Here is a 22,029-nt window from a genome sequence, read left to right on the forward strand (position 1 = left end):
CCGATCGTAACGTGGATGACATTGAAAGTTTGGAGGAGGAACTTGAAAGCAGAGAGAGAGAGGGGGGCGGGCTGGGGGGTGGATCGGTGAGAGTTAAATTATGAACTAAACTATTTTTTATTTTACCAGCTAAGGCTCACTGAGCTGCATAGCTCTTTTTTCAGAAGCGACCTGGCCACAAATGATAGCTCAACGAAGTGGCTTATCGCGTGTAAATCTGTAGCAGCAATACCCTCGTAATGCACGTTGCTTTTCCACGTGGAGGGACAAACTGGAGGACCCGGAGAAAAATCCACGCGACCACGGGGAGAGAGAACACGTAAATTCTAGATTTGAAGCTTTCGTGACTGCAAGGATTCATACTCTCAGTTTTTTCAGTAAAGTCACGTAGGTAAAAAATGAAATTAAAATTAATAAAGGAAATAATATAAATAAAGTAAATAATTATTATTTATTATTTTATTTATATTATTACTTTTATTAATTTTAATTTCATTTTTTACCTACGTGACTTTACCGAAAAAACTAAGAGTAAGAACACGTCAACTCCAACTATACAGCAGGCGTCAGGGTTGGGATCGAACCCACGACCTCGTGCATTCCAGGCGAGGCGGTAAACATCTCACCTTCTCTGCTCCACGGCGCTCAGAGTGAGCGATGAGCATTGCGCCTCTGCCAGCTTCTCCTCGGCTCATCGTTCGCAGCTTCGCACCAACAAACACCTGCTGATGCTGCTGCTGCTGCGAGCGGCTGGGAGATGAATTATTTATAAAATTGTAAAATCATCGCCCGAGTTGGTGCCCGCCTCCCCCCCTGCCCCCTGCCCCCCCCCCCTCTCCGCCCCCTTGCGTCACTGCGGCCCCCCGTGGGTGTCGCGTCAGGCGCGGGGCGACAGGGATAATTGCAGCCGCGTCGACACGCCGCTCCGTAATTGTTATTTTGTAAAATCGCTACCGTCTGTTGTCTTCGCGACGACACGCGGAAATTGGGAAATTGGATCAAATTTTCACAAACGTTGATGTGATCTAATTGAGCCATTTGATTTGATGGAGTTGAATGTTTGGTGCAAATGCGCGTGCGGGCGCGTATGGGGAGCGGCGGCGCAGCGGTTAGCGCGCTGCGCTACGAAACCGGCGACCCGAGTTCGATTCCCGCACGCGGGCAGTACCGGTGACGATTATCTGAACCGGTCCTGGGCCTCTCCTAGGTCGACTCAGACTTAAATGAGTACCTGATGCGGTGTGTAGTAAACATCGCCACTGGTGAGACGAAGGTGGCCGGGCGTGGCGCTGGCCACCCACTCCCTCGTGTGCCATGCCGGCCTTCATAGGTGCTCGCTAAAAGCACTTGCCCCAACAGTCCGTTAAGGCTATACGGGGGAGATTTTTGTCTTTGTGCATCCGTATATGTGCGTCTGCGCGTGTGTGCTTTTTGTTGTTCTGATTTCTCATTTTACTCCACAAACCCCAGGGTGCACGCGGGGAAAGGGGCCTGCAAGGAATTGCCGTGAGTACCGCTCCCTCCTCCCAGCCGATCTGTGGCAAAGAGAAGTATGCAGCGTTTGAATCGTGAGAGTGGACACTCGTGAGGCGAGTGGGCCAGCTGCATCCCAAACTTTTTGACACACACAGGGGTCGAGCCGTATGCTGTCTGCTTCTGTTGATAACAAACAAACTTCACAAGGCTCCCTTCTCCGTTCAACACGGGGACCCCCTGCGGCTACTTGCCCACCTCGAGCCTAAACAATCCCAAATAAGCCATTAAACATTCCTTCCCAGCTGCCGCTGAAATCGTAGAATGCAACCTCGCGGCTTCGCACCAGGTGGATCGGCTTGAAGCGAGGAGCGCAACTGGGTCTTGGTGCCACGGTGCGTGGAAGAGAGCAGCCAACCACAGGAGAGGCATTTGATTCCCAGTTTCCCCAACCCTCCCCCCCCCCCCCACTTCGCCGCCGCCCGAGCCAAGTGTCAGAAGACATCAAGCAGAAGCAGGTGAACGGTACCCGCCCTTGGGGTGCCTCCTGCCAGCCTGCCGGGCCATCCAGCAAGGCTCTGTCTGCCAATATCCTCGGAGAATAGCTCTAGTCGGCCCCTTCCTCTTAACCACCAAACACATCCCCCCCCCCACCTCCCTCCCTGCTGGGAATCATTATTATTTATGGATCGCACGCTCAACGAAAGCGACGGACCTCCAAAAAAAACTACCGCTTGGCTCACCGGGCCGCGGGTGATCTCCGCGGAATGGGCTGGGCGTCTGACGTGAGAACGCCGCCCGCCTCCCCACGCAGAGCCACAAATCTTTGCAACGAAAGTGGGGATTGTTGTGGGCACAAACATCCAACGGAGGCTGCCTCCTCACCTCCCTGCGTCGCTCGTCGGATTTCCGTCTTCAAATCAGCCGCTGCGGCTTGCAGCCCCAGAGGTCTTTAGAGCCGCAGTCGCGAGCAATGCGAGGCTTCGTGGGCGTCAGGAAATAGGATGAGGTGGAACGGAAGCAATTGGTCTCCCGTGGACGCTAAGGGCTTGCAGGACAAAGCTTATTAGGGCCAACTTTAACGGAAATGGAAAGAGTGTTTTTCGATTTTTTTTTGCTCATAGTGCATTGCTGTTGCTGAGTCGTCTCGGGTGGGTTTTGCGTTTTTCTTTCTGGCGTTGTGCTCTTTCCGTAATTGTGTAAACAAATTATCCAGAAGTTTGCGGTGACAGCAGTTGCTTTGTATTCTTCGAAATTAGTTTTTTTTATTAAAATGTTTCTGAGAGTAGTTAAATGCATACGCATAAATTAATGAGGCATAATTCCAACTTTAGGTTGGTGTGGCTTTTCAGAAGCCGGTTGCTACAACTTGTCGACAGAGCAGGTAATATAACCTGATTAAACACGTTCTTGTCGCACGCAAATTGGTACAACGCTTCCCAATAGCAAAGCTCAGTTTTCCCCCCAAGGCATTTCAGACCTGCTGTCAGCGAGCTCAAGCCGATTAAAAGTTACCAAAGTTGTGTGGGGACGTAGCGTACGTGGAATTTTTACTCGGAGACGGATAGATGGGCGCGTGGATTCGAGAACAAACACGGGTGTGGAGACATCGTATTCAGTTGTTGAGGAATCTTAAAGGATTTGGCCAGGACATGGTCAATAATTATAGGAGGGATTCTGGACGAAGGATAGGACTTGCAAATGAGTGGCAGACCAAGGAAGGGAACGCGCCGGAGAGGATGTCCGAGGCGGAGATGCAGCGATGTGTTGGGTCGACAGCTTGTGGGGTGGTGTGGGGTGTTGTGGTGTGGGGTGTTGTGGTGTGGGGTGTTGTGGGCCCTCATCCAGCAGTGGCTACTTCAGAGACACGAATGCCTCGGTGACGCACTGCATTGTGGGCGGGCCACGTCGAGAGAAATGTGAGGGTCCTGCTACGTAACTTTAATTGGGCGGGGGAGGCCATCCCAAAATAAATAGCATTGAACTTTCTTTTTTATTTTTACCCTTTCCTCTGAGCTTAGGGCCCAGTAAAGTTTTATCCCCCTCCCTCAATCGTCCTGTCGTCTGGCCTGGCTCTGTGCGCGCACGCACGCACCCACCCACGAGTTGGATTCTCAGTGACGCCGGTGCTCGCGCTTGAGTGGGCGGATGGGCCGGATGGGTGTCCTTTAACGCGCGTGATTTGTGGTCGGTGTTTGTTCGCAGGGAGCCCAGGGAGATCCCGGAGCCTCGGGCATCCCGGTACGAGCAAAACACGCGTCAATTGTACCTGCCGCTGATTAATACATTTACACCGTAATGTGGAAGCATTGATTTTCCGTTCCACTACGCCTACCGCTGGAGATGTATGCGCTCTACAGGGCTATTACTGGCACCATGCAAAGGCTGGAATAACGTGGCTTTTAATTTATATACGCGCAAAAAAACCTCACCGAGTCTAGCAAGGCTTTTTTTTTCACGAGGTGTCCCGCTACATTGGGATTTTTTTCGCCAATTCCTTAAACTTATCTGAAAACTAAACAACTTTTTAGGGCCCACTCAGCTGCATAGCTCTTTTTCAGAAGCGAGCGACCTTTAGTCACGAATGATAGCTCAACGAAGTGGCTTATCACGTAGACATTTTTAGCGGCTACGGGGAGAGACACGGGGAGAGACAGAACATGCAAACTCCAAATAAATTAGCGGGCTGGCTTCATGTGGAAAAGAAAAGGCTTGTGCTCAGGGTGGGGGGGGGTGGATTGGCCCAGCAGTCTAAAGAGTAGGGCCTCTTCGTTGGATAATTAGATAGCAATTCTTATTTTCATTGCCGATAACTAAAACGCCCAGAGTGCGCCGATTTTGTCGCATCTCCAATCGCTAAGCAGCCTGAGAAGTGCTGGCTTGGGCGACCACCGTGCTTGACAGGGCTTGTGGAGACTGCCGCATAGCTAGGGGGCAAGGCAGTAGAGAAATCAATTGTCGTGCTGTACTTTGCTCCGTGCCTTCACCAGCATGGTGAAGTATGCTCAAATAACCGACCAAGACCCGCACGGCTTGGGGTGGCAGCAGATCGGCAAAAGGGCTGTGTGTGTGCAATTTTCACAGTTGAATAACATTTCTTATAACATTTCTTATGTTTTGTTTTCAGGGCCCCCAAGGAACTAAAGGACCTCAGGGACCTCCTGGAGCAAAGGTGATGAACTGGAACCCTGCATGCTTTGCCCTCTGAAGAGGGACCACAGCACAAACGGTGGAGATCCTGGGTCCAAACTCAGGCCTAGGGTTTCATCCCAGAGCCGTGGCTACTACACATTTTGTCACGGTTACGGCACCAAAGCCTTCGAGCCAACGGCCGCCACTGTTTGCTTCATTCCAAATAATTCGGCTTCACATTCAGGCAGCAGCGCCTCTGCTACGGCAGTGTTACAGCCACGCACGAATCAAGTGCATTCTCAATCATCGCGGATTAATGGCCTCGGCTCTGATGGGTAGACATCGCCATGCGACAGATGCTCTTTGCGGGGCATTTAAAGTGCTTGCCCTCATTGTGGCAAAGATGCCTGTATGGGCTTTGCAACTCTAGCTTTCAGAGCAATTTTCCTGGATGAGATCTGAATGGAAATAGCTTCATCGCATAACATTGATTGCCAGTGGCCTCTCTTCAGACCAGGAAGAATGGCTATTGCCCAAAACATTACATGAGCCTATGAATGTTCTTGTTCTAAGGCAGTGGTTCTTAACCTGGGGTGCACGCACCCCCTGGGGGTGCGAGATGCCCTATCTGAGAACCAAAGGGGTTCAGGCTGCAGTAAATGTTAACAACCACTGTTCTAAGGTAACGTGAATGATCACAGTAACGTTTGCCCCCCAACCCGGTGGATTAGCCACTGGCTGGCACCGCTACAATCTTGGGTTCAACCCTGGGTAGTGGCCAGTGACTGCACACAAATACCATAAGGGTTTATTTGAGTTTTCAGTATAATTTGGCAGAAATTCTGGCTTTGAGAAATCGTGGGGTGAGTGGGGTGGGGTTTGGTGGTGGGGAGGGAGGCGGATGGACACTTTGTCTCAGGGCGGAATAAAAATTGATAACGAAAAACAAAATCCCCTAACTAGTTTCACAGACAGACGGGACTGTAAGCTCGTTAACAAAACCCGCCGTTGCTTCCCGTGACGTGTGCAGGGAGATGAAGGCTTGGCTGGACCGGCGATCCCGGTAGGTGCCAACTTGGCAGACGTGAGCGGTGTGCTGCCGTTGCCACCCTCTGCCCTCTGCCCTCTGCCTGCATCTGAGCCCACATTAGCGTCTTCCGCTCGTAAATGAGAAAATGAGATCCACGCACGTGTGCTCCAGCGGTGGAGCGAGCGGTTCGCAATCCGAAGGTTTGCGAGGTCAAATCCTGGATGGTGGTGGGAGGGTGCAGTTGACTCAGCCCATTATCCTTTTTTTGGGCATTGATACAATAGGTCAACAGTATGTTGTCCTGTGGGGGAGACTTGCACTCGCCATAGCAATGTGGAACTTCCACCACTGCCTCCCAGTGGCTACAAACAAGAGATCAGCAGTGTCCCGAAGCGCATCTCAAAAAGAAATCACTTTGACTTGGAAATAACTTTGGATTTGCCGATGTTATTTATTTATTGAGTAAATTATCCTTTCAAGAGACTACTTGGCACAAGGGGAAATGTCCTGTTTCTGTCCAAGCCCCCAGTCTACCTTTGCTTAGTTGTGGGTGGTAGGGGGGGAGGGTGCGGGTTGCTCTCTCCTCTGGTCTGGAACTCCCTTCCCTCTATTCAGGTCCAGGCTGAAAACCTTCCTCTTCTCCCCTGCCTGATAGCCACTGGGCCAAACCACCAATTGTATTCCTGTTTTTATTCTATCGAGTCTAGCAATTTGACCTTAGGGCCAGTGGGAGTCTGAACTCGTCCTGGGCAAATTTATCTTCATAAGCGTGTCCCCAGTGCGTTGCGTCAGCGCGACAACACGGAGGATGAAGGCACCCAGGCGTGGGCGGTTGCCCGCCACGCTACCGCATCGTGAGCCGTGCGGCTCTGGTGCCACGGTGGGAGATGTTAATTCCCTCGCCTGGTATACAGGAGTTCGTGAGCTCGATCCCGTCCCTGACGATTACTGTATGTCTGGAGCTGGCGTGTTATCCCTAAGAGCATTTAGCTGCTATAAATGTCCACATGATAAGCGACTTCGTTGAACTATTATTTGTAGCCAAGTCGCTTCTGAAAAAGAGCTGTATCGTTCAGTGGGCCTTACCTGGTAAAATTTAAAAAAGAGTTTAGTTTAACAGTTGCTTGCTAACAGCACGTGGCAACACAATGTGGGAAAGGCTACGTGGGGGGCAGTCTTTTGTGTGGCTAGTGGTGTTGTTGTGGGATAATGGACTACACTACAAACCAAGTAACATGGTTTTGACCCCGAGGCCAATTTGGCCTTGGTGCAGTGTAAACATCGGTACGGGAGGGGGGGGGGGAGATAAGGGCAACCAGGTGTGATACATTCCACGCAGCAGTGGCGAGATGTTAACTACCTCGCCTGGTATACAGGAGGCCGTGGGTTCGATCCTAACCCTGACGCCTGCTGTATATTTGTAGTTTGCAAGTTCTCCCCGTGGTTGTGTGTATTTTTCTCTGGGTCTTCTGTTTTTTTCCATCCGACATTTAGAAACATACGTTTAGAGTATTTGGCAGATCATTTGTGGGATGGTAGCTTCTGAAAAAGAGCTATATAGCTCAGTGGGCCTTACCTGGTAAAAGAAAACAATGTTTCAATTGTTCACATCACCTCCTTCGCGCACTGCACCGCTCGCTAACCCTGACGGGTGCTCTCTGTGCAAGCGGCGTGCATGGATCCGTTAACGCTTCTTTTCTCTCCCCTTGGCGGCAGGGCCCTCCTGGGGCCCAGGGACCCAAAGGCCTCCCCGGCGCGGCAGGGATGCTGGGCCAGCCCGTAGGTCCCACACGAGCCACCGCAGCGCCGCCGCCACCGTCGCCACCGCCGCCACGCGTTCCGTTACTGATCATCGGCGAGAACGCTTCCTTCGTTACATGTTAGCGATGGCGTGGCCTCGCCGCGACACGTCTCGGTTTTGTTGTCTTCATTTTGTTTCTCTCTTTGCGCAGGGACCCAGCGGTGAAAGCGGCGCGCCTGGAGCAAAGGTCACTACGAATTTAGCTTTTTGTAAATCTGAGCGGGCTTGTTAGGGCTCTCCTTCCTCCATTCTTGTCATTTTATTCTTTGGCCTCTGATATTATTTTAGTTTTTCGAGATATGCTGTTGCCTTGTCTGATTATGATGCTTCCTGCCTTCTTTCGCGACTAACAGCCTTCCTTTTGCAACGTCTTGCCTCTAGGCTTTGAATTATGTTGGGACCAAAATATCCACGTGCTATTATAAGAAATATATGTGCCTATATTTCTTATGATACGTACGTATTTAAACAACAAAAAAGGCCTCTTGGTCACGTGCCATCTGACTTCACCTTGTGCGGCAAAGCATAGCGCTCCGTTGTCCAGAAAAATCTGACATCGTTGAGCCAACACTTCTAAGGAGCCAACTTTGATGGCGATTGGCCTTTGCGCTTAAATGGGCCTTACCTCGACTCGACCCCCAGGCCTGTTGAACACCCCAACAGAAGGGCGGAGGCTCGCGATGCAAAGATTACCCGTCCGTGCATTGAGTAAAGGTCGGAGGTGACTGAGTTGCTCAAATGACACATATTGGCCGTGTTGGAACAATGACCCAGCTCTGCTAGGTCAGCGTACGCGCGTGTGTGTGTGGATTGCTAGCGGTTAGCGCGCCGCGCTATACTAACCCGGCGACCAACACCAGTGTCGATTATCTGAACCGGTCCAGGGCCTCCCCTAGGTCAATTCAGCCTCAAAATTAGTACCGGATGCGGTGTGTAGTAAACATTGCTGCTGATGATCATGATGATCATCGTGACGAACCGCTAAGGGGAAAAATATTGTGCTTGGGTGTGATACATCGCGAGGGCGGATGATGGCAGCCAGAATAAGTAACAGGCGCCTGAGATAATGTCCCTGGTGGAGATCGAGTGATAAAATCGGATCATGTGGGAGTACGATAAGTGTCGTAAATTGATGGTCTCACCCCAGTCACCAATGACCGCGTCAAAAGAAATCACGTTCAGTCGGTTACGCACTTAATTTGGCAGAGATACAGCAAATATCAGTTTGGGTGTCATGCAACAACAAAAACAACACTACTCTCCAGTGGCCGAGGGAGTTGTAAAAGTGCTGCGCTGATTGTGTGGATCAGAGGTCACTGCGAGAGGGGATCTCAGACGTGATTCTGCGATACTCGTTGGTTTTTTCGGTAAAGTCACGTAGGTAAAAAAATAAAATAAATTAAATCACGACGCTTAAGTGTGTCACTCTTAAGCGGTGTGCTTTCGCTAAATAAATTAAGCAATGTGCTTTCGTTAAGTTGTCCCCGCCTGAAGAAGTATGCTTGTGTTGCGCCCGAAACGTCGTGATTGAATTTATTTTAAAAAAATTACCTTCGTGACTTTACCGAAAAAACCAAAGAGTTTGAATCCTTGCAGTCACGAAAACTTCAAATCTGATTCTGCGATGTCCGCTTCCATGGGCCATTGTCTGCCACAAAGAGAGCATTGCACTAACCCATCAAATCATTCGTTGTACGAGATGACTCGACAGTGCAAGTGAGATTGAAATAAATAAATAAATATATAGATGGATGCACGACTAAATAAATAAAAGCCGAAGATAGATGACGTTTAGAAGAATCCTCGGCCATCTGATCATCGCGCATGTCTTGTTCCTTCTAGCCTCGCGCCAGCGCCGAAGCCGCACGCCAGTACATTGGCGTTGTCGGGAACATCACGAGGCGAGCGCTGGGACGCTAATCCCATCGAAACTCATTCCACGGTCCGGCCCCGCCGAGTATTTTTCAGGCGGACGGGAGCTTCCTAGGGAACACTTAGGGCGAGCGCTCTTGGCTAAACGAGCGGGAGCAGAGGCCAGACCCAATTACGAACGGGGCAGATTGACGGCTGCTTGGGTGTGCGTGTGTGTGTACGTGTGTAAGTGTGCGTGTGTAAGTGTGTGCGTTGTGTGGGGAACGGTAGTGTAGCGGTTCGCGCTACGCTGCGCCATGAACCTGGCGACCCGGGTTCGATTCCCGCTCACGGCCAACACCGGTGACGATTATCTGAATCGGTCCTGGGCCTCCCCTAGGTCGACTCAGCCTTAAATGAGTACCTGGTGCGGTGTGCAAACATCGCCACTAGAGAGACAAAGGCGGCCGGGCGTGGTGTTGGCCACCCACCCCCTCGTGTGCCGTGCCGGCCTTCATAGGTGCTCACTAAAAGCACTTGCCCCAACAGTCTGTTAAGGCTACACGGGGGATCTTTGTCTTTCGTGTGTGCCATGTGTTTGCCGTGTGTTTTTTTGTGTGTCAGGGGAAACCGGGACAGCCAGGAGTTCCGGGAAGGGATGGCAGCCCCGGACTGAGAGGGCAGGATGGGATACCAGGCCGAATGGTGATGCATGGCACACACACACATACACTCTGACACAAACGAAGATGCTCACGCACACATATTCACATATACACTCGCGCACAAGCTCAGATACACTCTCCATGAAGCCTGAACAGACTTTAGGGGTAAGTCCTGTGAGCGAGGTTGGTGGTGGCCAGCGGCGATGTTTAGACACCGCACCAGGTACACATTTGTGGATGAGTCGACCTAGGGGAGGCCCAGGACCGGTTCAAATAATCGTCACCGGTGTTGACCGTGAGCAGGAATCGAACTCGAGTCGCCGAGTTCATAGCGCAGTGCGCTATCCGCGACACTCCCGCTCCCCGCACACTCGTACACGCTCGTATAGAAGCATGCGTATGTGTACATATGGAAAAAAGACAGATTCTCCATATAGGCTGTCGCAAACTATTGAGGGATAGTGCTACTCGCGAGCTCCCATTCTGGCCGGCATATTGTTACATCCTGACCATTTTCATAAAGTAATGATATACTGTGTGCGACGCTCAATTTCAGCTGGACCTGTCCGGATCAGAGACCCGCAATAAATATTTCCGCAATCCGGCACACAACGTCGATTATGCCTCTCTCGCTCTGCATGGCTGTGGCTACGAGTCACTTGCCTGCATCAGCCTACCGGCGAGCCGGAAAGAGCGCAGTGAGAAAGTGCAGCCCTGCGTGTGCGGAATTGCTTCGTGCAGAAATGTCAGCACCAGCTCCCGACGGTTAACCGGAGCTCAAGTGGGAAATCTACATCGAGTTTCAGCCATGTGTTCCATTCTGTACAACGTAGAGCATTAAGAACACTACGCGGCAATCACGTTTACTTTATTCGTTAAATGCGTGGACCATTTCCCGTGATTGCAGCTTCAGCCGGCATTCAAATTCGTGGCGCAGAGGCCAAAGCTCAATCTTAGAGGCCCAGATCCCAGTTCAATGAGTTCAGACTTTATTCCCACGCGGAGCAGAGATTGTCCGAGCTAATGATCGTAATGCCCTGTAACAGAACGTTCAATGCGCAGTATTTTTTACGACCTGACGCCCCCCCCCACCTCCCGGTTCTTTGCCATTTGCGTGACCACACGAGGACCTTTTAAAGATTCTACTTTTGTTTTCACTTGTCACAGAAAGACAGGAGGAATTGTTCTTACGCTGGGGGGCAGATGTTAATGCCGCATAATTAGCAGTTCTCTCGTATCATCGTGGGGGGGAGGGGGGGGCGGGCGATGGACTCCGAGGTTTTTGTTGGTGCTACCGGACACACCGCCAACCAGCGGCATCGGAAGCAGATGTAGATTTATTTGAAAGTAAATTTTCTGTGAATTGTGACATCAACGAAATTTTTCCCGTCTTTTTTTTTTTTACAATTGTGCCACGGGCTTCTTGTGTCAGGATTCGGAAGATGCTTCCATTTGAATCTTTTTGGCAGGGCAGTAGCCCTGTGTGGTAGAGAACAGCCCGTGGAAGATGATATCACAGGAGTACTACTGAGATTAATTTGAGTGTCTTTTTGTCATATCCACGCACTATGTGACAATACACTCGCCCACGTGCCCTGCTGTACAAGTGTTTGCCAAACGGCAGCCGAACCACCATTTATATCATTGCATTATCAGCGTTAGATAATAATTAGTTTGCCAAATTTGGCGAACAAATCAATTTGAGCAACTTCACTTTACATGGTGACCTTTTTGTGTGTGTGCAGTCAGTAGTAGTAACTGGGCTAAGACCATCAGCTCTGTGGCCTTATTGGTGACAGAGCTGAGACCACCAACTCAATGCACTTGAGAACCCGGTATTATCAGGGGCACAGCCGAACCGCGGATTTGAACCCAACTTCCCAGCGCTGCCAACTCATGGTTCTGTCCCCCTAAGCCAGGCGGCCACATTCACGGGAAATACTTGTCGACTGAGTTTTGTTGGTTGTTGTTGTTTTCACTGTGCCGGTCATCTCTCTTTCAGGGCATGCCAGGGCCCACTGGACTACGAGGACCCAAGGGAGACATGGGCCCCATCGGATCACCCGGCATGGTACGCACCTTCCCCGCGCCGTTCCGTTATCTCCCACGTAGAGGGCACAGCCTCACCGTGGAAGCTGTTGGGGGCCCATCTAGCGAATGGTTTGCCACGGTGGCGAAATTCATTCGCTGGGTGGCTTCTGCGGTGGTGAGATGTTAACTCTCTCGCTTGGTATGCAGGAGGTCGTGGGTATGATCCAGACCCTGACGCCTGCTGTATATTTGGAATTTGCATGTTCTCCCCGTGGTCGTCTGGATTTTTCTCCGGGTCCTACGGTTTTTCCCTCCGCATTTTAAAATCGACATCACGCGTTTTAGAGTATTTGGCTGCTGCAAATTTCCACACGATGAGCAAACTTATTTTAGCTCTTGTTTGTGGTCAGGTCGCTTCTGAAAAAGAACCAATGAACTCAGTGGGCCCTTACCTGGTAAAATAAAAATAGTTTAGTTAGATTAGGTTTCCCAGTGGCTATTGGTCAGAATGCAGATATGATTCGCGTAGTTTGCCTCCCGATTCGTCATTAATCAAATAAGCTCTACAGCACTGTGATTATATTAAGTTGCACAATTATTGGCGATGCTGAGCCGCCTGTTAGTGTCCTTGTGTGTAAAGTATTTAAATGTTCCGTCGTCAGCATAATCGGCATGCGTGTAACCATTTTCAAGGGAAGAAAATTCGGACTCCAATATGCGACGGATTTCGTCCACATTTTTGCGGGTGTCTCTCTTGGCCTCATAATTATAGTTTTGAAGATGTCCAGACGCCTACCGAGTAACTAGCAACGCCCACAGTGGCTGGAGACTGTCTTGGAAAAACAGCAAAAACTGTTGTGATATTCCCATGAATAAATATTACACTTTTTGTTTAAATATTTTATATATCAGTCCCATAAAAAGGGATTGCGAAAAGAAAATTGGAGGCATAAACTTTTTTGGAGCATCCATCAAACATTTAAGTGCTGCCAGCAACGTGGCCAACCCTCGCCCAACTGCCTTAATCCCTCTTTAGTGCAAGGGAAGCCGTGACGCTGGCTTTGTGAGTTTCAGACTTTCACTGCACGGCAGCATAGGCCCACACACCTCATTATCCACAGTGGCCACTCACACCGCAGGGACGTTACATTCCAACGCTGCCAACGCCTTCAAGTGGAGCGTTGGCAAGCGTGCCTCAAGCGAGTCGCTCGATGTTGCCAGGTGGACCTCAAGCCGTCAGTATTACTGCACATCGCAAACTGACGCAGGATGCCGAGTACCAACTTGGAGCTGCTCCTGAAGCTGCACAACGTTGTCACCCGTGCTTCTGTTTAGCTCTTGTCCGTGAGATTTGCTCACCAATTTAGCATTGGATGCTCCCTCCCAGAAGCATGATAATCTTCAAAATTGCTCTTATACTTAATTCGCTGTCTTGCCCGACCTTCTTGCGGTAGCTCAAATTGACTTTCGTAAAAGTCGCAAGATAGCGTGACTATAATTACGAAGTTGGCCACCGCTCATTACTTCCGAGTTGTAGTCGTGGCGCATAAAACATTAGAAATAAAAAACACAATTATTTTTCTCCCTAACTTAATCATTGCGGGCGAGCGCATATGGACACGGTGCAGTTCATTTGCAGAGAAGGCGCCGTGTGTGAGCGCGGGCGCGCCGTTCGATCGCGAACTTCGTTAAATTGCCTGCTTTTGTTTGGACGAGTGTGCTCTGGATGGCCGCATTATTGATCGCTCCTTAGCGTACCCTCGGGATCTTGAGGAGGGGGGGGGGGGAACTGCACCAACAGGTGACCTCGAGTTAAGCTACCGACCCCCTCGCTGTCTCTTTGACGAAATCTACCGGCGTTTCTAACCGAGTTGGCGGCGAACGGGGGTGGTGGGGGGGGGTATTGGGCTAACAAACAACAACAAAATCTACAACAATCCCATCGCGTTCCCAGAGGCAGTGCCGTGACCTCGCGCCACTCCATTCTCGTCCCACCCGCCCGCTCGCCCGTCCTTCCGTCCGCCCACCCGCAGAAATTATTTGTAATTAGCGCGATAACATTTGTTAGTCGCTGTCCTCACGTGTGCGATAATGAGGTGCTCATAATTGGATGCGAGTTTTGCACGCACGTAAAAAAAAACGAACCGCCCCAGCATCTGCGTTTTTTAAAAAAGTTATTTTAGTTCAGATTTTTTAAATTATCGTTATCTTCACGTGGCATTTTTTTGGAATGCTTCTTCTGCACGGTGATTTAATGCACGTGGCATTGTTAGCCAAAGCACGCTGACGTAACGGCGCATGTGCGTGTTCATTGTGGGTTGTAATTATTATATTCACTGTAAGTTGAACATTTATTTTTGCTTTTACAGTCACAACCTGGAAGAAAAGGCCCCAGGGGTGAGAAGGTAAAAATACAACTTCGCATTTCACATCACACACGTTCGCTTGTGAATTTCATATTTTGTTAATCACGGTCATCGTGAGTCTACGATTCAACCCCATTCGGAAATCACTCCTCTTTAGTGCAGTTTACGCCACGGGTGTGGTGCTTGTCACAGGTTGTGCCACCCGATATGACGTGGCTCGGATACACGGAGGGACATTGACAAAGCAAATGGAAAAAAACCCCAACAATCAACGGTGAAAAAGTGCGCAAAGAAGCATGGAGAAGGATGCCTACTTGAAATGACACCAAGTGACAGGAAGAGGAGCCACATTTGATGATGGAACGTGCGAAAGTTTAGAGACATCGTATTGGCCGTTCGTAAAAGTGTGAGTTCAAAGTTCAAAGTTAATTTATTAGGTATAGCCCTGTGAGCCATTCGGCTCTTGATTCGGGTGCAACCGCAACAAACAAAAAACAAAAACATGAACAAAAAAACATCTTAAAGTGAATATGTGACTGAGTGCAAACAGAAAATCCAACAAAAGACAGCAAAATATTGCAGAAAAAATCACCGTACACCAACCCTGTGCAAATATCCCAGTGGGATGCAAGTCAAACAACAACAACCACAAGACAACTTATATTAAGGCCATCAGTCTAACTCTGTACTACAACAAACAAACTTAGCCAAAGCAAAAAACTTTTCGAAAATCACCAAAATAAAGCCATAAAAGCAATGAAACAGTGCAGGTCATAGCAACTGTGACCGAATTTTCACAATAAACGACGTAAACAACATGTACTACCAAACTCTGCAGCCATAGCTGGCTGCATGAGCCACTCCACAACAGCAGGAGCATCAGTCGGAGTGTGAGTGGGCTTGGGTCGGGCACGTCGCCCGAAGAGTTGATGGCCGGTGTTCAAGACGAACGACGGAGGGAGCAGCCGACGAGGGACACGGCCCCAAGAGGACGCCCACCACAGAGATGGAACGACGACCCCAGCTCGTGGCCAGGAGCTGGATGGATTGCTGCGTCTCGATTGAAAACTCACTTTGTGTTTTTGGCTGGCCATCGAACAAAAGACGGTCACCGCATCGCTCGTTCTTTCAGATGCGCTACTGCGGCCGTCTGGAATGCTCTTTCTGCCGATATTAGGAAGTCACTGGATTGAAAATTAATTTCCATAGAACTGCTTTTTGCATGTAGTTTGCTGTCCTTCCCCCACACCTCATATTAGTACGATTGGCTACATACGATGCAAAAGACCTTCAACACACGGCACATATACGTGACACAACGAGAGATGGCGACAGCTCAGAGAGTCCTTCATCCAGCAGGGTACAGATCATGACTGATTTTTTAAAAGACGGTGCTCATCTCCACTGGTGGCCCTGAACCAGTGGTTGTAAATTCCATGTTCCTATGGCAGAGACCATTCATCTGTAGTACAATCCTCGTTAGCATCGCTCAAAAGTGGCACTCTGACCCCGACGGGATGGTGATGGGCTAAGGCACAGGTCTAACTGTCATAATGATGCAATGTTGTGCGAGAATGTGGTGACTTAATGTGTCGTGCAATAATAATAATGTCAATTATAAATGACAGCCTCGTTGAGTTTCTAACTCTTTCAGGTAGGGGACCGTATTGGGATGTTTGGGTAATTCCATTCTAAGGATATGGGAAACTGGATTAGCTGGAGAAACCTACACATAACGAGGGGGATAACACTCAAAGGTCCACGGAGGTTTATAGACCCACTCGCTGTGAAGTCATCCAGCCTAGCAGGTTCATGGGTTCGTCAAATTTACGAGAGCCCCACCGACCCTTGTGTCCAGATCATTCTGGATCAGAGACGCGCGCCTGCACACCTGCTTCAGTTTCGATGTAGCTCAGTGTTGTGGTAGTGGGAACGCGTGGTGCGTGACGTGCGGTGACGTAGTGTGCAGTGTGCGATGTACAAGGCTACGTGCGGTGACGTAGTGTGCAATGTTTGTTTTCTTGTTCAGGGAGAGCCGGCTGAGATTGAAGGAGGTGGCACGGGCATCAAGGGGGTGCCAGGGGACAAGGTGAGTCATCGGGGAGTCTTCCTGCCACAGTAGCATTCTGGGCACGAGCAGAGTCTGGCGAACTGGGCGTTCTCTGCGGAACGTGTTCGCCGCGGTCGATCGGCAGGTTCGCGTACGGTGGGGCAAAGTGTGGCGTCATCTGGTCCAACACCATGTGAGACTCGGCTCTGAGAAAAGCTGTCTTGGGTGTGGACCAATCAATTTCAAGGACAGTGCATACATTATCAGAGTTGTGTTTTTTGTTTGCATTCCGACCGCAGGTATTGTGGTCAATGCAAACATGACTCCTTGTAAAAAAAAGGTGTCAGTTTTGTTGCCAGATAAAAGGGTAAAAAAACAATGATCAAAGTGTGGATGCTCCCACTTTTTAGGTGACGTCTGGCCGGCGTGGGCAAAGTAGGCGACATAAGCCTCTGGGCGAGCTTGATCCCCCCAGTGGAATAGGCTCTTCTGCGAGCTGTGGTGTGAGCGTGAAATGCCGTGGGTTTCCGCTTTACCTGCTAAGCACTCCCGCGATGTTATTCTCATTGTTGCGGCATGGGTTTTTTTCTTCTGACTTTTCTCCTCCCTCCTCCTCTCGACAGGGGGAGAGAGGCAGCCGGGGCCCTCCGGGGAAGAAAGGCGAGGAGGTTTGTTCTGAGAATTTGAGGTTTTCTGGATTTCTGGTGCCACTCTCACGTGTATTTGTTGGCACGAGACGCCGCACGCATTCTGATCTTTGTCGTCATCCTCGTCTGTGTCACAGGGCGAGTTTGGACCACCCGGGCTTACGGGGTCGGTGGTAAGTGCGATATAAATCATTGAGGGTCATTGCCCGACACATTCGTCGGTTGCATATCTTTATTACGGAAGGCAGTTTTAATGATGATGATGTTAGCGTGTGCGTGTTTTTATTTTCTAAAATAAATTTTGTTACTCTTCTTCGTGTGGTCACTAATTATTGGTTCACGAACTGTGTTTCCGAACCTTTTCAAACTTTGCCTGGAAATACAAACCTCCAGCCTGCGACGATAAAAGATCCCCTGAATATTTTGTCTCTTTCCAGGGCCCCAAAGGAAGCCACGGGGAGAGGGGACAGAGGGTACGTCCACCCACACACAACCACCCCCCTTGCATTGACTGCTCAACTATCTCCCGAGGCCTACCTTAATCAAAGGCCTCAGCGGCCATCTAGGAAGCTTACGGTGCCATCATTAAAGCCGCCCGCAAAGAAAAATTAAAATTGCGGCAAGAGAGCAGAGAGTTGCAACGGGCCGGACACTTGCGGAAGATGACGTCGCCCAGGAGATCGAAACGATGCGGCCCTGAGAAGGACGCGTCAGCCGCGTGATGGTGGGGAGAACGCCGTCCACGCGTGCAGACGGTGGCACAGCGGAATGAGCGCACCTTGGAGGGCAGGAATTGACTCCGCACCCGCGGGATCTTGCACAAGGGTGGAAGTGACGCGGCATTGCGGCGAGGGCCGGCGGAGTTGGTCGCGATGACCTTGTTGTTGGTCGCGATGACCTTGTTGTTGGTCGCGATGACCTTGGTCGCGATGACCTTGTTGACGGTCGCGATGACCTTGGGCACGACGTCGCAGCCCGCTTTGCGCCGAGCCTGACCGTCTGGGCGCAGGTCCAAGCGGCGAGCAACAATCAGCACTCTTGATGTGATAATTTATCGATACAAGTTGATGTTGATTTTTCATTCGGGGGGGAGGGGGCAGAGACGACGGGAGGGAGTTCCAAAGTGGAAGGGTGCGAGGCAAGAAGCGCTGGAGTGTTGCGACCTGCAGTGTGGCTGAGCCGTGGTGCTGTTGAGTCTAAACAATTCAGCCTGCATGACCCAAGTCCTCAACAAGGGGTGGAGGCAAGGCTTCATTTCTGCTGGACTTTTTATGGGACTGAGCTCCGGAATATATTCAGGCACTGCGTATATGTCCCTCCAAATGTTGTTACATTCTGCTTGTCGTACAAAGTTGTCAAACCGTGCTCGCCTTTCAACATTGCGGTCCTGCTCATGAACCAAATCAAGTTGGTGCATTTGCCCACGTGACGTGACAACTCGAATTGATTGGCTCCGTCGGGTGGCGGACGGTTACGATCAACAACAACAACAAATAATTGACATTACACCGACGTGACGATGTCACCCAAAAAAGACACCAGTTATCGATTGCAATACGGGCGGGTTGGGAGCCCACGTATGGAATGAAACCCGACTCTTTCGCGTTGATTTTCTTTTGAGACAGGGCGACGCAGCCGTGGGGAAACCTGGACCGGATGGCCTCCCTGGCCCTGCTGGCTTTAAGGTGAGGTTCACAACAGGGCCCTCAAATTCACGAGACGGGCACGTGTTTGCCCCGGGGATAAGCCTCGACGGATAATAGTAATCATTCTAGGCACGTTTGCAGGAGCGATTGACTGAGTGAGTGAGTTAACGGGTAGTTGGTGTGATGGTTGGTGAGTGAGTGAGTTAACGTGTGGTTAGTGTGATGGTTGGTGAATGAGTGACTGAGTTAATGGGTGGTTAGTGTGATGGTTGGTGGCTGAGTGAGTTAATGGGTGGTTAGTGTGATGGTTGGTGAATGAGTTAACGTGTGGTTAGTGTGATGGTTGGTGAGTGAGTGAGTGCGTGTGGTGAAATGAGTCAACGTGTGAGTGAGTGAAGTAGGCGAATTCGGCGATGGGCAGACAATTGAATGAGTGAGTGAAGGAATGAGCAAATGAGTAAGCGTGAGAGCTCGCAAGTAAAGCAAGGGAACAGTGAGAGTGAATGAGTGAATTGGTCAAGTGAAGGGAGTGGGTGAGTGACCATATGAATGAGGAAGTGAGTGAGTGAGTGAAGTGGTGAGTGAGCTAGCAGTAAGTGAAGCAGTGAGTGAGTAAAGTGGTGAGTGATCTAGCAAGTGAGTGAAGCGGTGAGTGAGTCATGAAGCGAATTAGTGAAGTGGTGAGTGAAGCTAGCAAGCGAGTGAGTGAATGAAGACATTGAACAGGCGAGTGAGTAAATTAGCGAGTGAGTGCGCAGGTGAGCCGTGCGTTTGTCGCTCCGTGTGCCGCCCCCTGCCGTGACCCCTCTGACAGGGTGGCGCTGGCCTGCCGGGCCCCACCGGCGAGGAGGGGCGGCCGGGCAAGCCGGGCCCCGTGGGGACACCGGGATCGCGAGGTTTCGGCGGAAACCCAGGGCCCCGGGGAACCCCGGGCGAGCGGGTGAGGCCATCCCGGCGACGATGAATCTGAGTTGGTGTGGCGATGGTTGGTGTGCGACTGTCATTGGTGACCGGGCTGAGACCATCAGCTCATTACGCTTGGGAACCCGGCTCGATCCGAACGTGTCCGTCCAGTGCTCGCCGAGCTGCATTGGCTCCCGGTTGCCAAACGAATACGTTACAAGGTCGCAGTAATTACGCACAAAGTGCTTGCCACAAATGAACCATCATACCTTGCTGATCTCGTCAGGGAGCATAAACCATGACGCGATCTCTGGTCGTTCTCGCCCCGCTTTTAGATGCGCTTCCGCGGCCGTGTGGAACGCTCTTCCTTCCAATATTAGGATGCCACTGCAGCTACTCACTTTAAAATCATCTCGATTGAAAACTCATTTCTTTAGAACCGCTTTTTGTGTTTAGTTTGTGGTCCTACCCCCGCACAATTGGCTACATACGGTGCGAAAGAAGTTCAACATGCATACATACTATCCAGGATCTCGGCTGTGCCAGCCCAGGGCTCCGACCACTGAGCCACCCTGTGATGGTTTTGCCATGCCAGCACTTAGCCCAACAACCTGAAAAGGCTATATGAGGGATTTTGTCGTTGTGTGTGTGTGTGTGACTTTCTTTAGGGCGAGCCAGGACCCCAGGGTAAGAATGGAAGCCCGGGGCAGGCCGGAGTGCGAGGGCAGTCGGGGCGTCCGGTGAGCTCCTGCTTTCATTTCAAGAGACTCTGTTTGACGAGGCAACACATCTCGTCAAAAACGTAACAAAATCAATCAGCGGACACATAGATGCCATTTTTCTTACATTTTGTCTCTCCATGGAGAAAAAAATAATATATCTTTCCGACATCCAATTGGCCCGCACGGCCTTCTAGGAGTGCGTCTCTGCAACAGCGGCGGTTTAACACGAGCAAAACTCAGGACCGGATTGGACATTCAGTGGCTCATCATCGGCTTGCTTGAATGAATGCTGGCAAACGGCCCGATGTTTGTAGGCAAGGACCCTCTCTGTTCGTCGTGGAACCAAGTTCATCTCACACATCGGGCGCATTACAGCTGATTTTGTCAGAGAGGCAATCATTGCTCTCCGCTCTGTTAACAATGATAATTTTCACAATTACTATCCAAATCCCTACCCCCTACCAAAGTTTTCACACTCTTATTATGTTATTGTTATTATATAAAATTATTTACGCTGCATGCTCATCATTATTAGTAGTAATTTGTCTTGTCATTTTAAACGTTTAAAGTGAGGTTTATCTTTCTCGTGTTTTTTTTGTCTTCTGACAGGGCTCAAGGGGAGGCCCTGGGGAGAGAGGTGTCAAGGCAAGTCTCCAGCACGATACTGAAACCATCCAATCAGCTGGGCATGACAGGCCTCTCCAGTCGCGTTAGGGGCTTCGTTAGACCCGTGTAGGCTGATGGGATTGTGTGTGTGTGTGGGCATATGTGCCTGTGTGCGTGCATTGCACGTGTGTGTGTGTGACTGGTGCAGTAGTGTAGCGGTTAGTGCACTGCGCTACGAACCTGGCGACACGCGTTCGATTCCCGCTCACGGCCACCACCAGTGACGTTTATCTGAACCTGTCCTGGGCCTTCCCTAGGTCGACTCAGTCTCAAATGTGTACCTGGTGTGGTGTGTAAGACATCGCCATTGGGGAGACAAAGGCGGCCGGGCGTGGTGCTGGCCACCCACCCCCTCGTGTGCCATGGCGGCCTTCGTAGGTGCTCGCTAACAGCACTTGCCCCAACAGTCTGTTAAGGCTATTTACCGGGATCTTTGTCTTTGTGTGTGTTGCTCAATGTGCACGCGTCATCATCGCAGGGCGAGAGTGGAGCAGGTCCCCTGGGACCTCCGGGTGACACGGGTCTGAGCGGAGCTCGGGTAATTAATTATTTAAATCCTGTTATTTTCCTATTTCTGAGCCGAATAACATTCACTTCATTCCAATTAGTACACACAACATTTCCTAAAGTTTACCTCATTCTGCCCACGCTAATGATGAACTTCACATATCCCGTGAAATAAAAAGAGTGTGAGAGGAAACTTATTTTTTAACCTGTTCAACTCCCCTCGTTTTCTTTTCCCAGGGTGCACCGGGAACGCCCGGGCTGCCTGGGCCAGCGGGAGAGCCGGTGAGTTTCAGCGACGACGTCCGCCGGCTGATCCTCGCTGATACCCTCAACATTTAGTTTCTCGTCGTTGTCATTCCCCCCGGGCGTGTGAGCTCGATGAGAGGGCTGTGCTCTTGTGTCGTGTGCAGGGCCTGTCTGGAAGCAAGGGTTACCGGGGAGAGAAGGTGCGTTTCTCATCATCATCATCACCACCTCGATCATCACCATCATCATTGTTCTCCTCGTCCCGCATTGAAGACAATCGGAATTCCCGAAGC

General features: G+C 50.5%; 1 protein-coding gene and 1 long non-coding RNA gene across 2 annotated transcripts in view; both read left to right on the forward strand.

Moving 5' to 3' along the window:
• The first annotated feature begins 1,496 nt into the window (after window positions 1-1,496).
• Window positions 1,497-4,622, forward strand: LOC144945630 (uncharacterized). Its single transcript, XR_013639698.1, has 4 exons — window positions 1,497-1,506; window positions 2,826-2,857; window positions 3,679-3,714; window positions 4,601-4,622. It is a non-coding gene; the product is annotated as an uncharacterized LOC144945630 (long non-coding RNA).
• A 386-nt stretch (window positions 4,623-5,008) lies between these two features.
• Window positions 5,009-22,029, forward strand: part of LOC144945697 (uncharacterized) — a 36,402-nt gene continuing 19,381 nt past the window's right edge. The window contains exons 1-18 of the mRNA XM_078874264.1: window positions 5,009-5,014; window positions 5,636-5,668; window positions 7,352-7,414; window positions 7,588-7,623; window positions 9,912-9,992; window positions 11,955-12,023; window positions 14,353-14,388; window positions 16,379-16,438; window positions 17,023-17,067; window positions 17,184-17,219; window positions 17,484-17,519; window positions 18,672-18,731; window positions 19,507-19,632; window positions 20,264-20,335; window positions 20,927-20,962; window positions 21,462-21,521; window positions 21,728-21,772; window positions 21,901-21,936. Coding sequence (XP_078730390.1) covers window positions 5,009-5,014; window positions 5,636-5,668; window positions 7,352-7,414; window positions 7,588-7,623; window positions 9,912-9,992; window positions 11,955-12,023; window positions 14,353-14,388; window positions 16,379-16,438; window positions 17,023-17,067; window positions 17,184-17,219; window positions 17,484-17,519; window positions 18,672-18,731; window positions 19,507-19,632; window positions 20,264-20,335; window positions 20,927-20,962; window positions 21,462-21,521; window positions 21,728-21,772; window positions 21,901-21,936 — 936 coding nt within the window. The remainder of the gene's footprint in view (window positions 5,015-5,635; window positions 5,669-7,351; window positions 7,415-7,587; window positions 7,624-9,911; window positions 9,993-11,954; window positions 12,024-14,352; window positions 14,389-16,378; window positions 16,439-17,022; window positions 17,068-17,183; window positions 17,220-17,483; window positions 17,520-18,671; window positions 18,732-19,506; window positions 19,633-20,263; window positions 20,336-20,926; window positions 20,963-21,461; window positions 21,522-21,727; window positions 21,773-21,900; window positions 21,937-22,029) is intronic.

The sequence above is a fragment of the Lampetra fluviatilis genome, chromosome 38 (assembly GCF_964198595.1).
Source record: "Lampetra fluviatilis chromosome 38, kcLamFluv1.1, whole genome shotgun sequence".
NCBI classification, from domain to species: Eukaryota; Metazoa; Chordata; class Hyperoartia; order Petromyzontiformes; family Petromyzontidae; genus Lampetra; species Lampetra fluviatilis.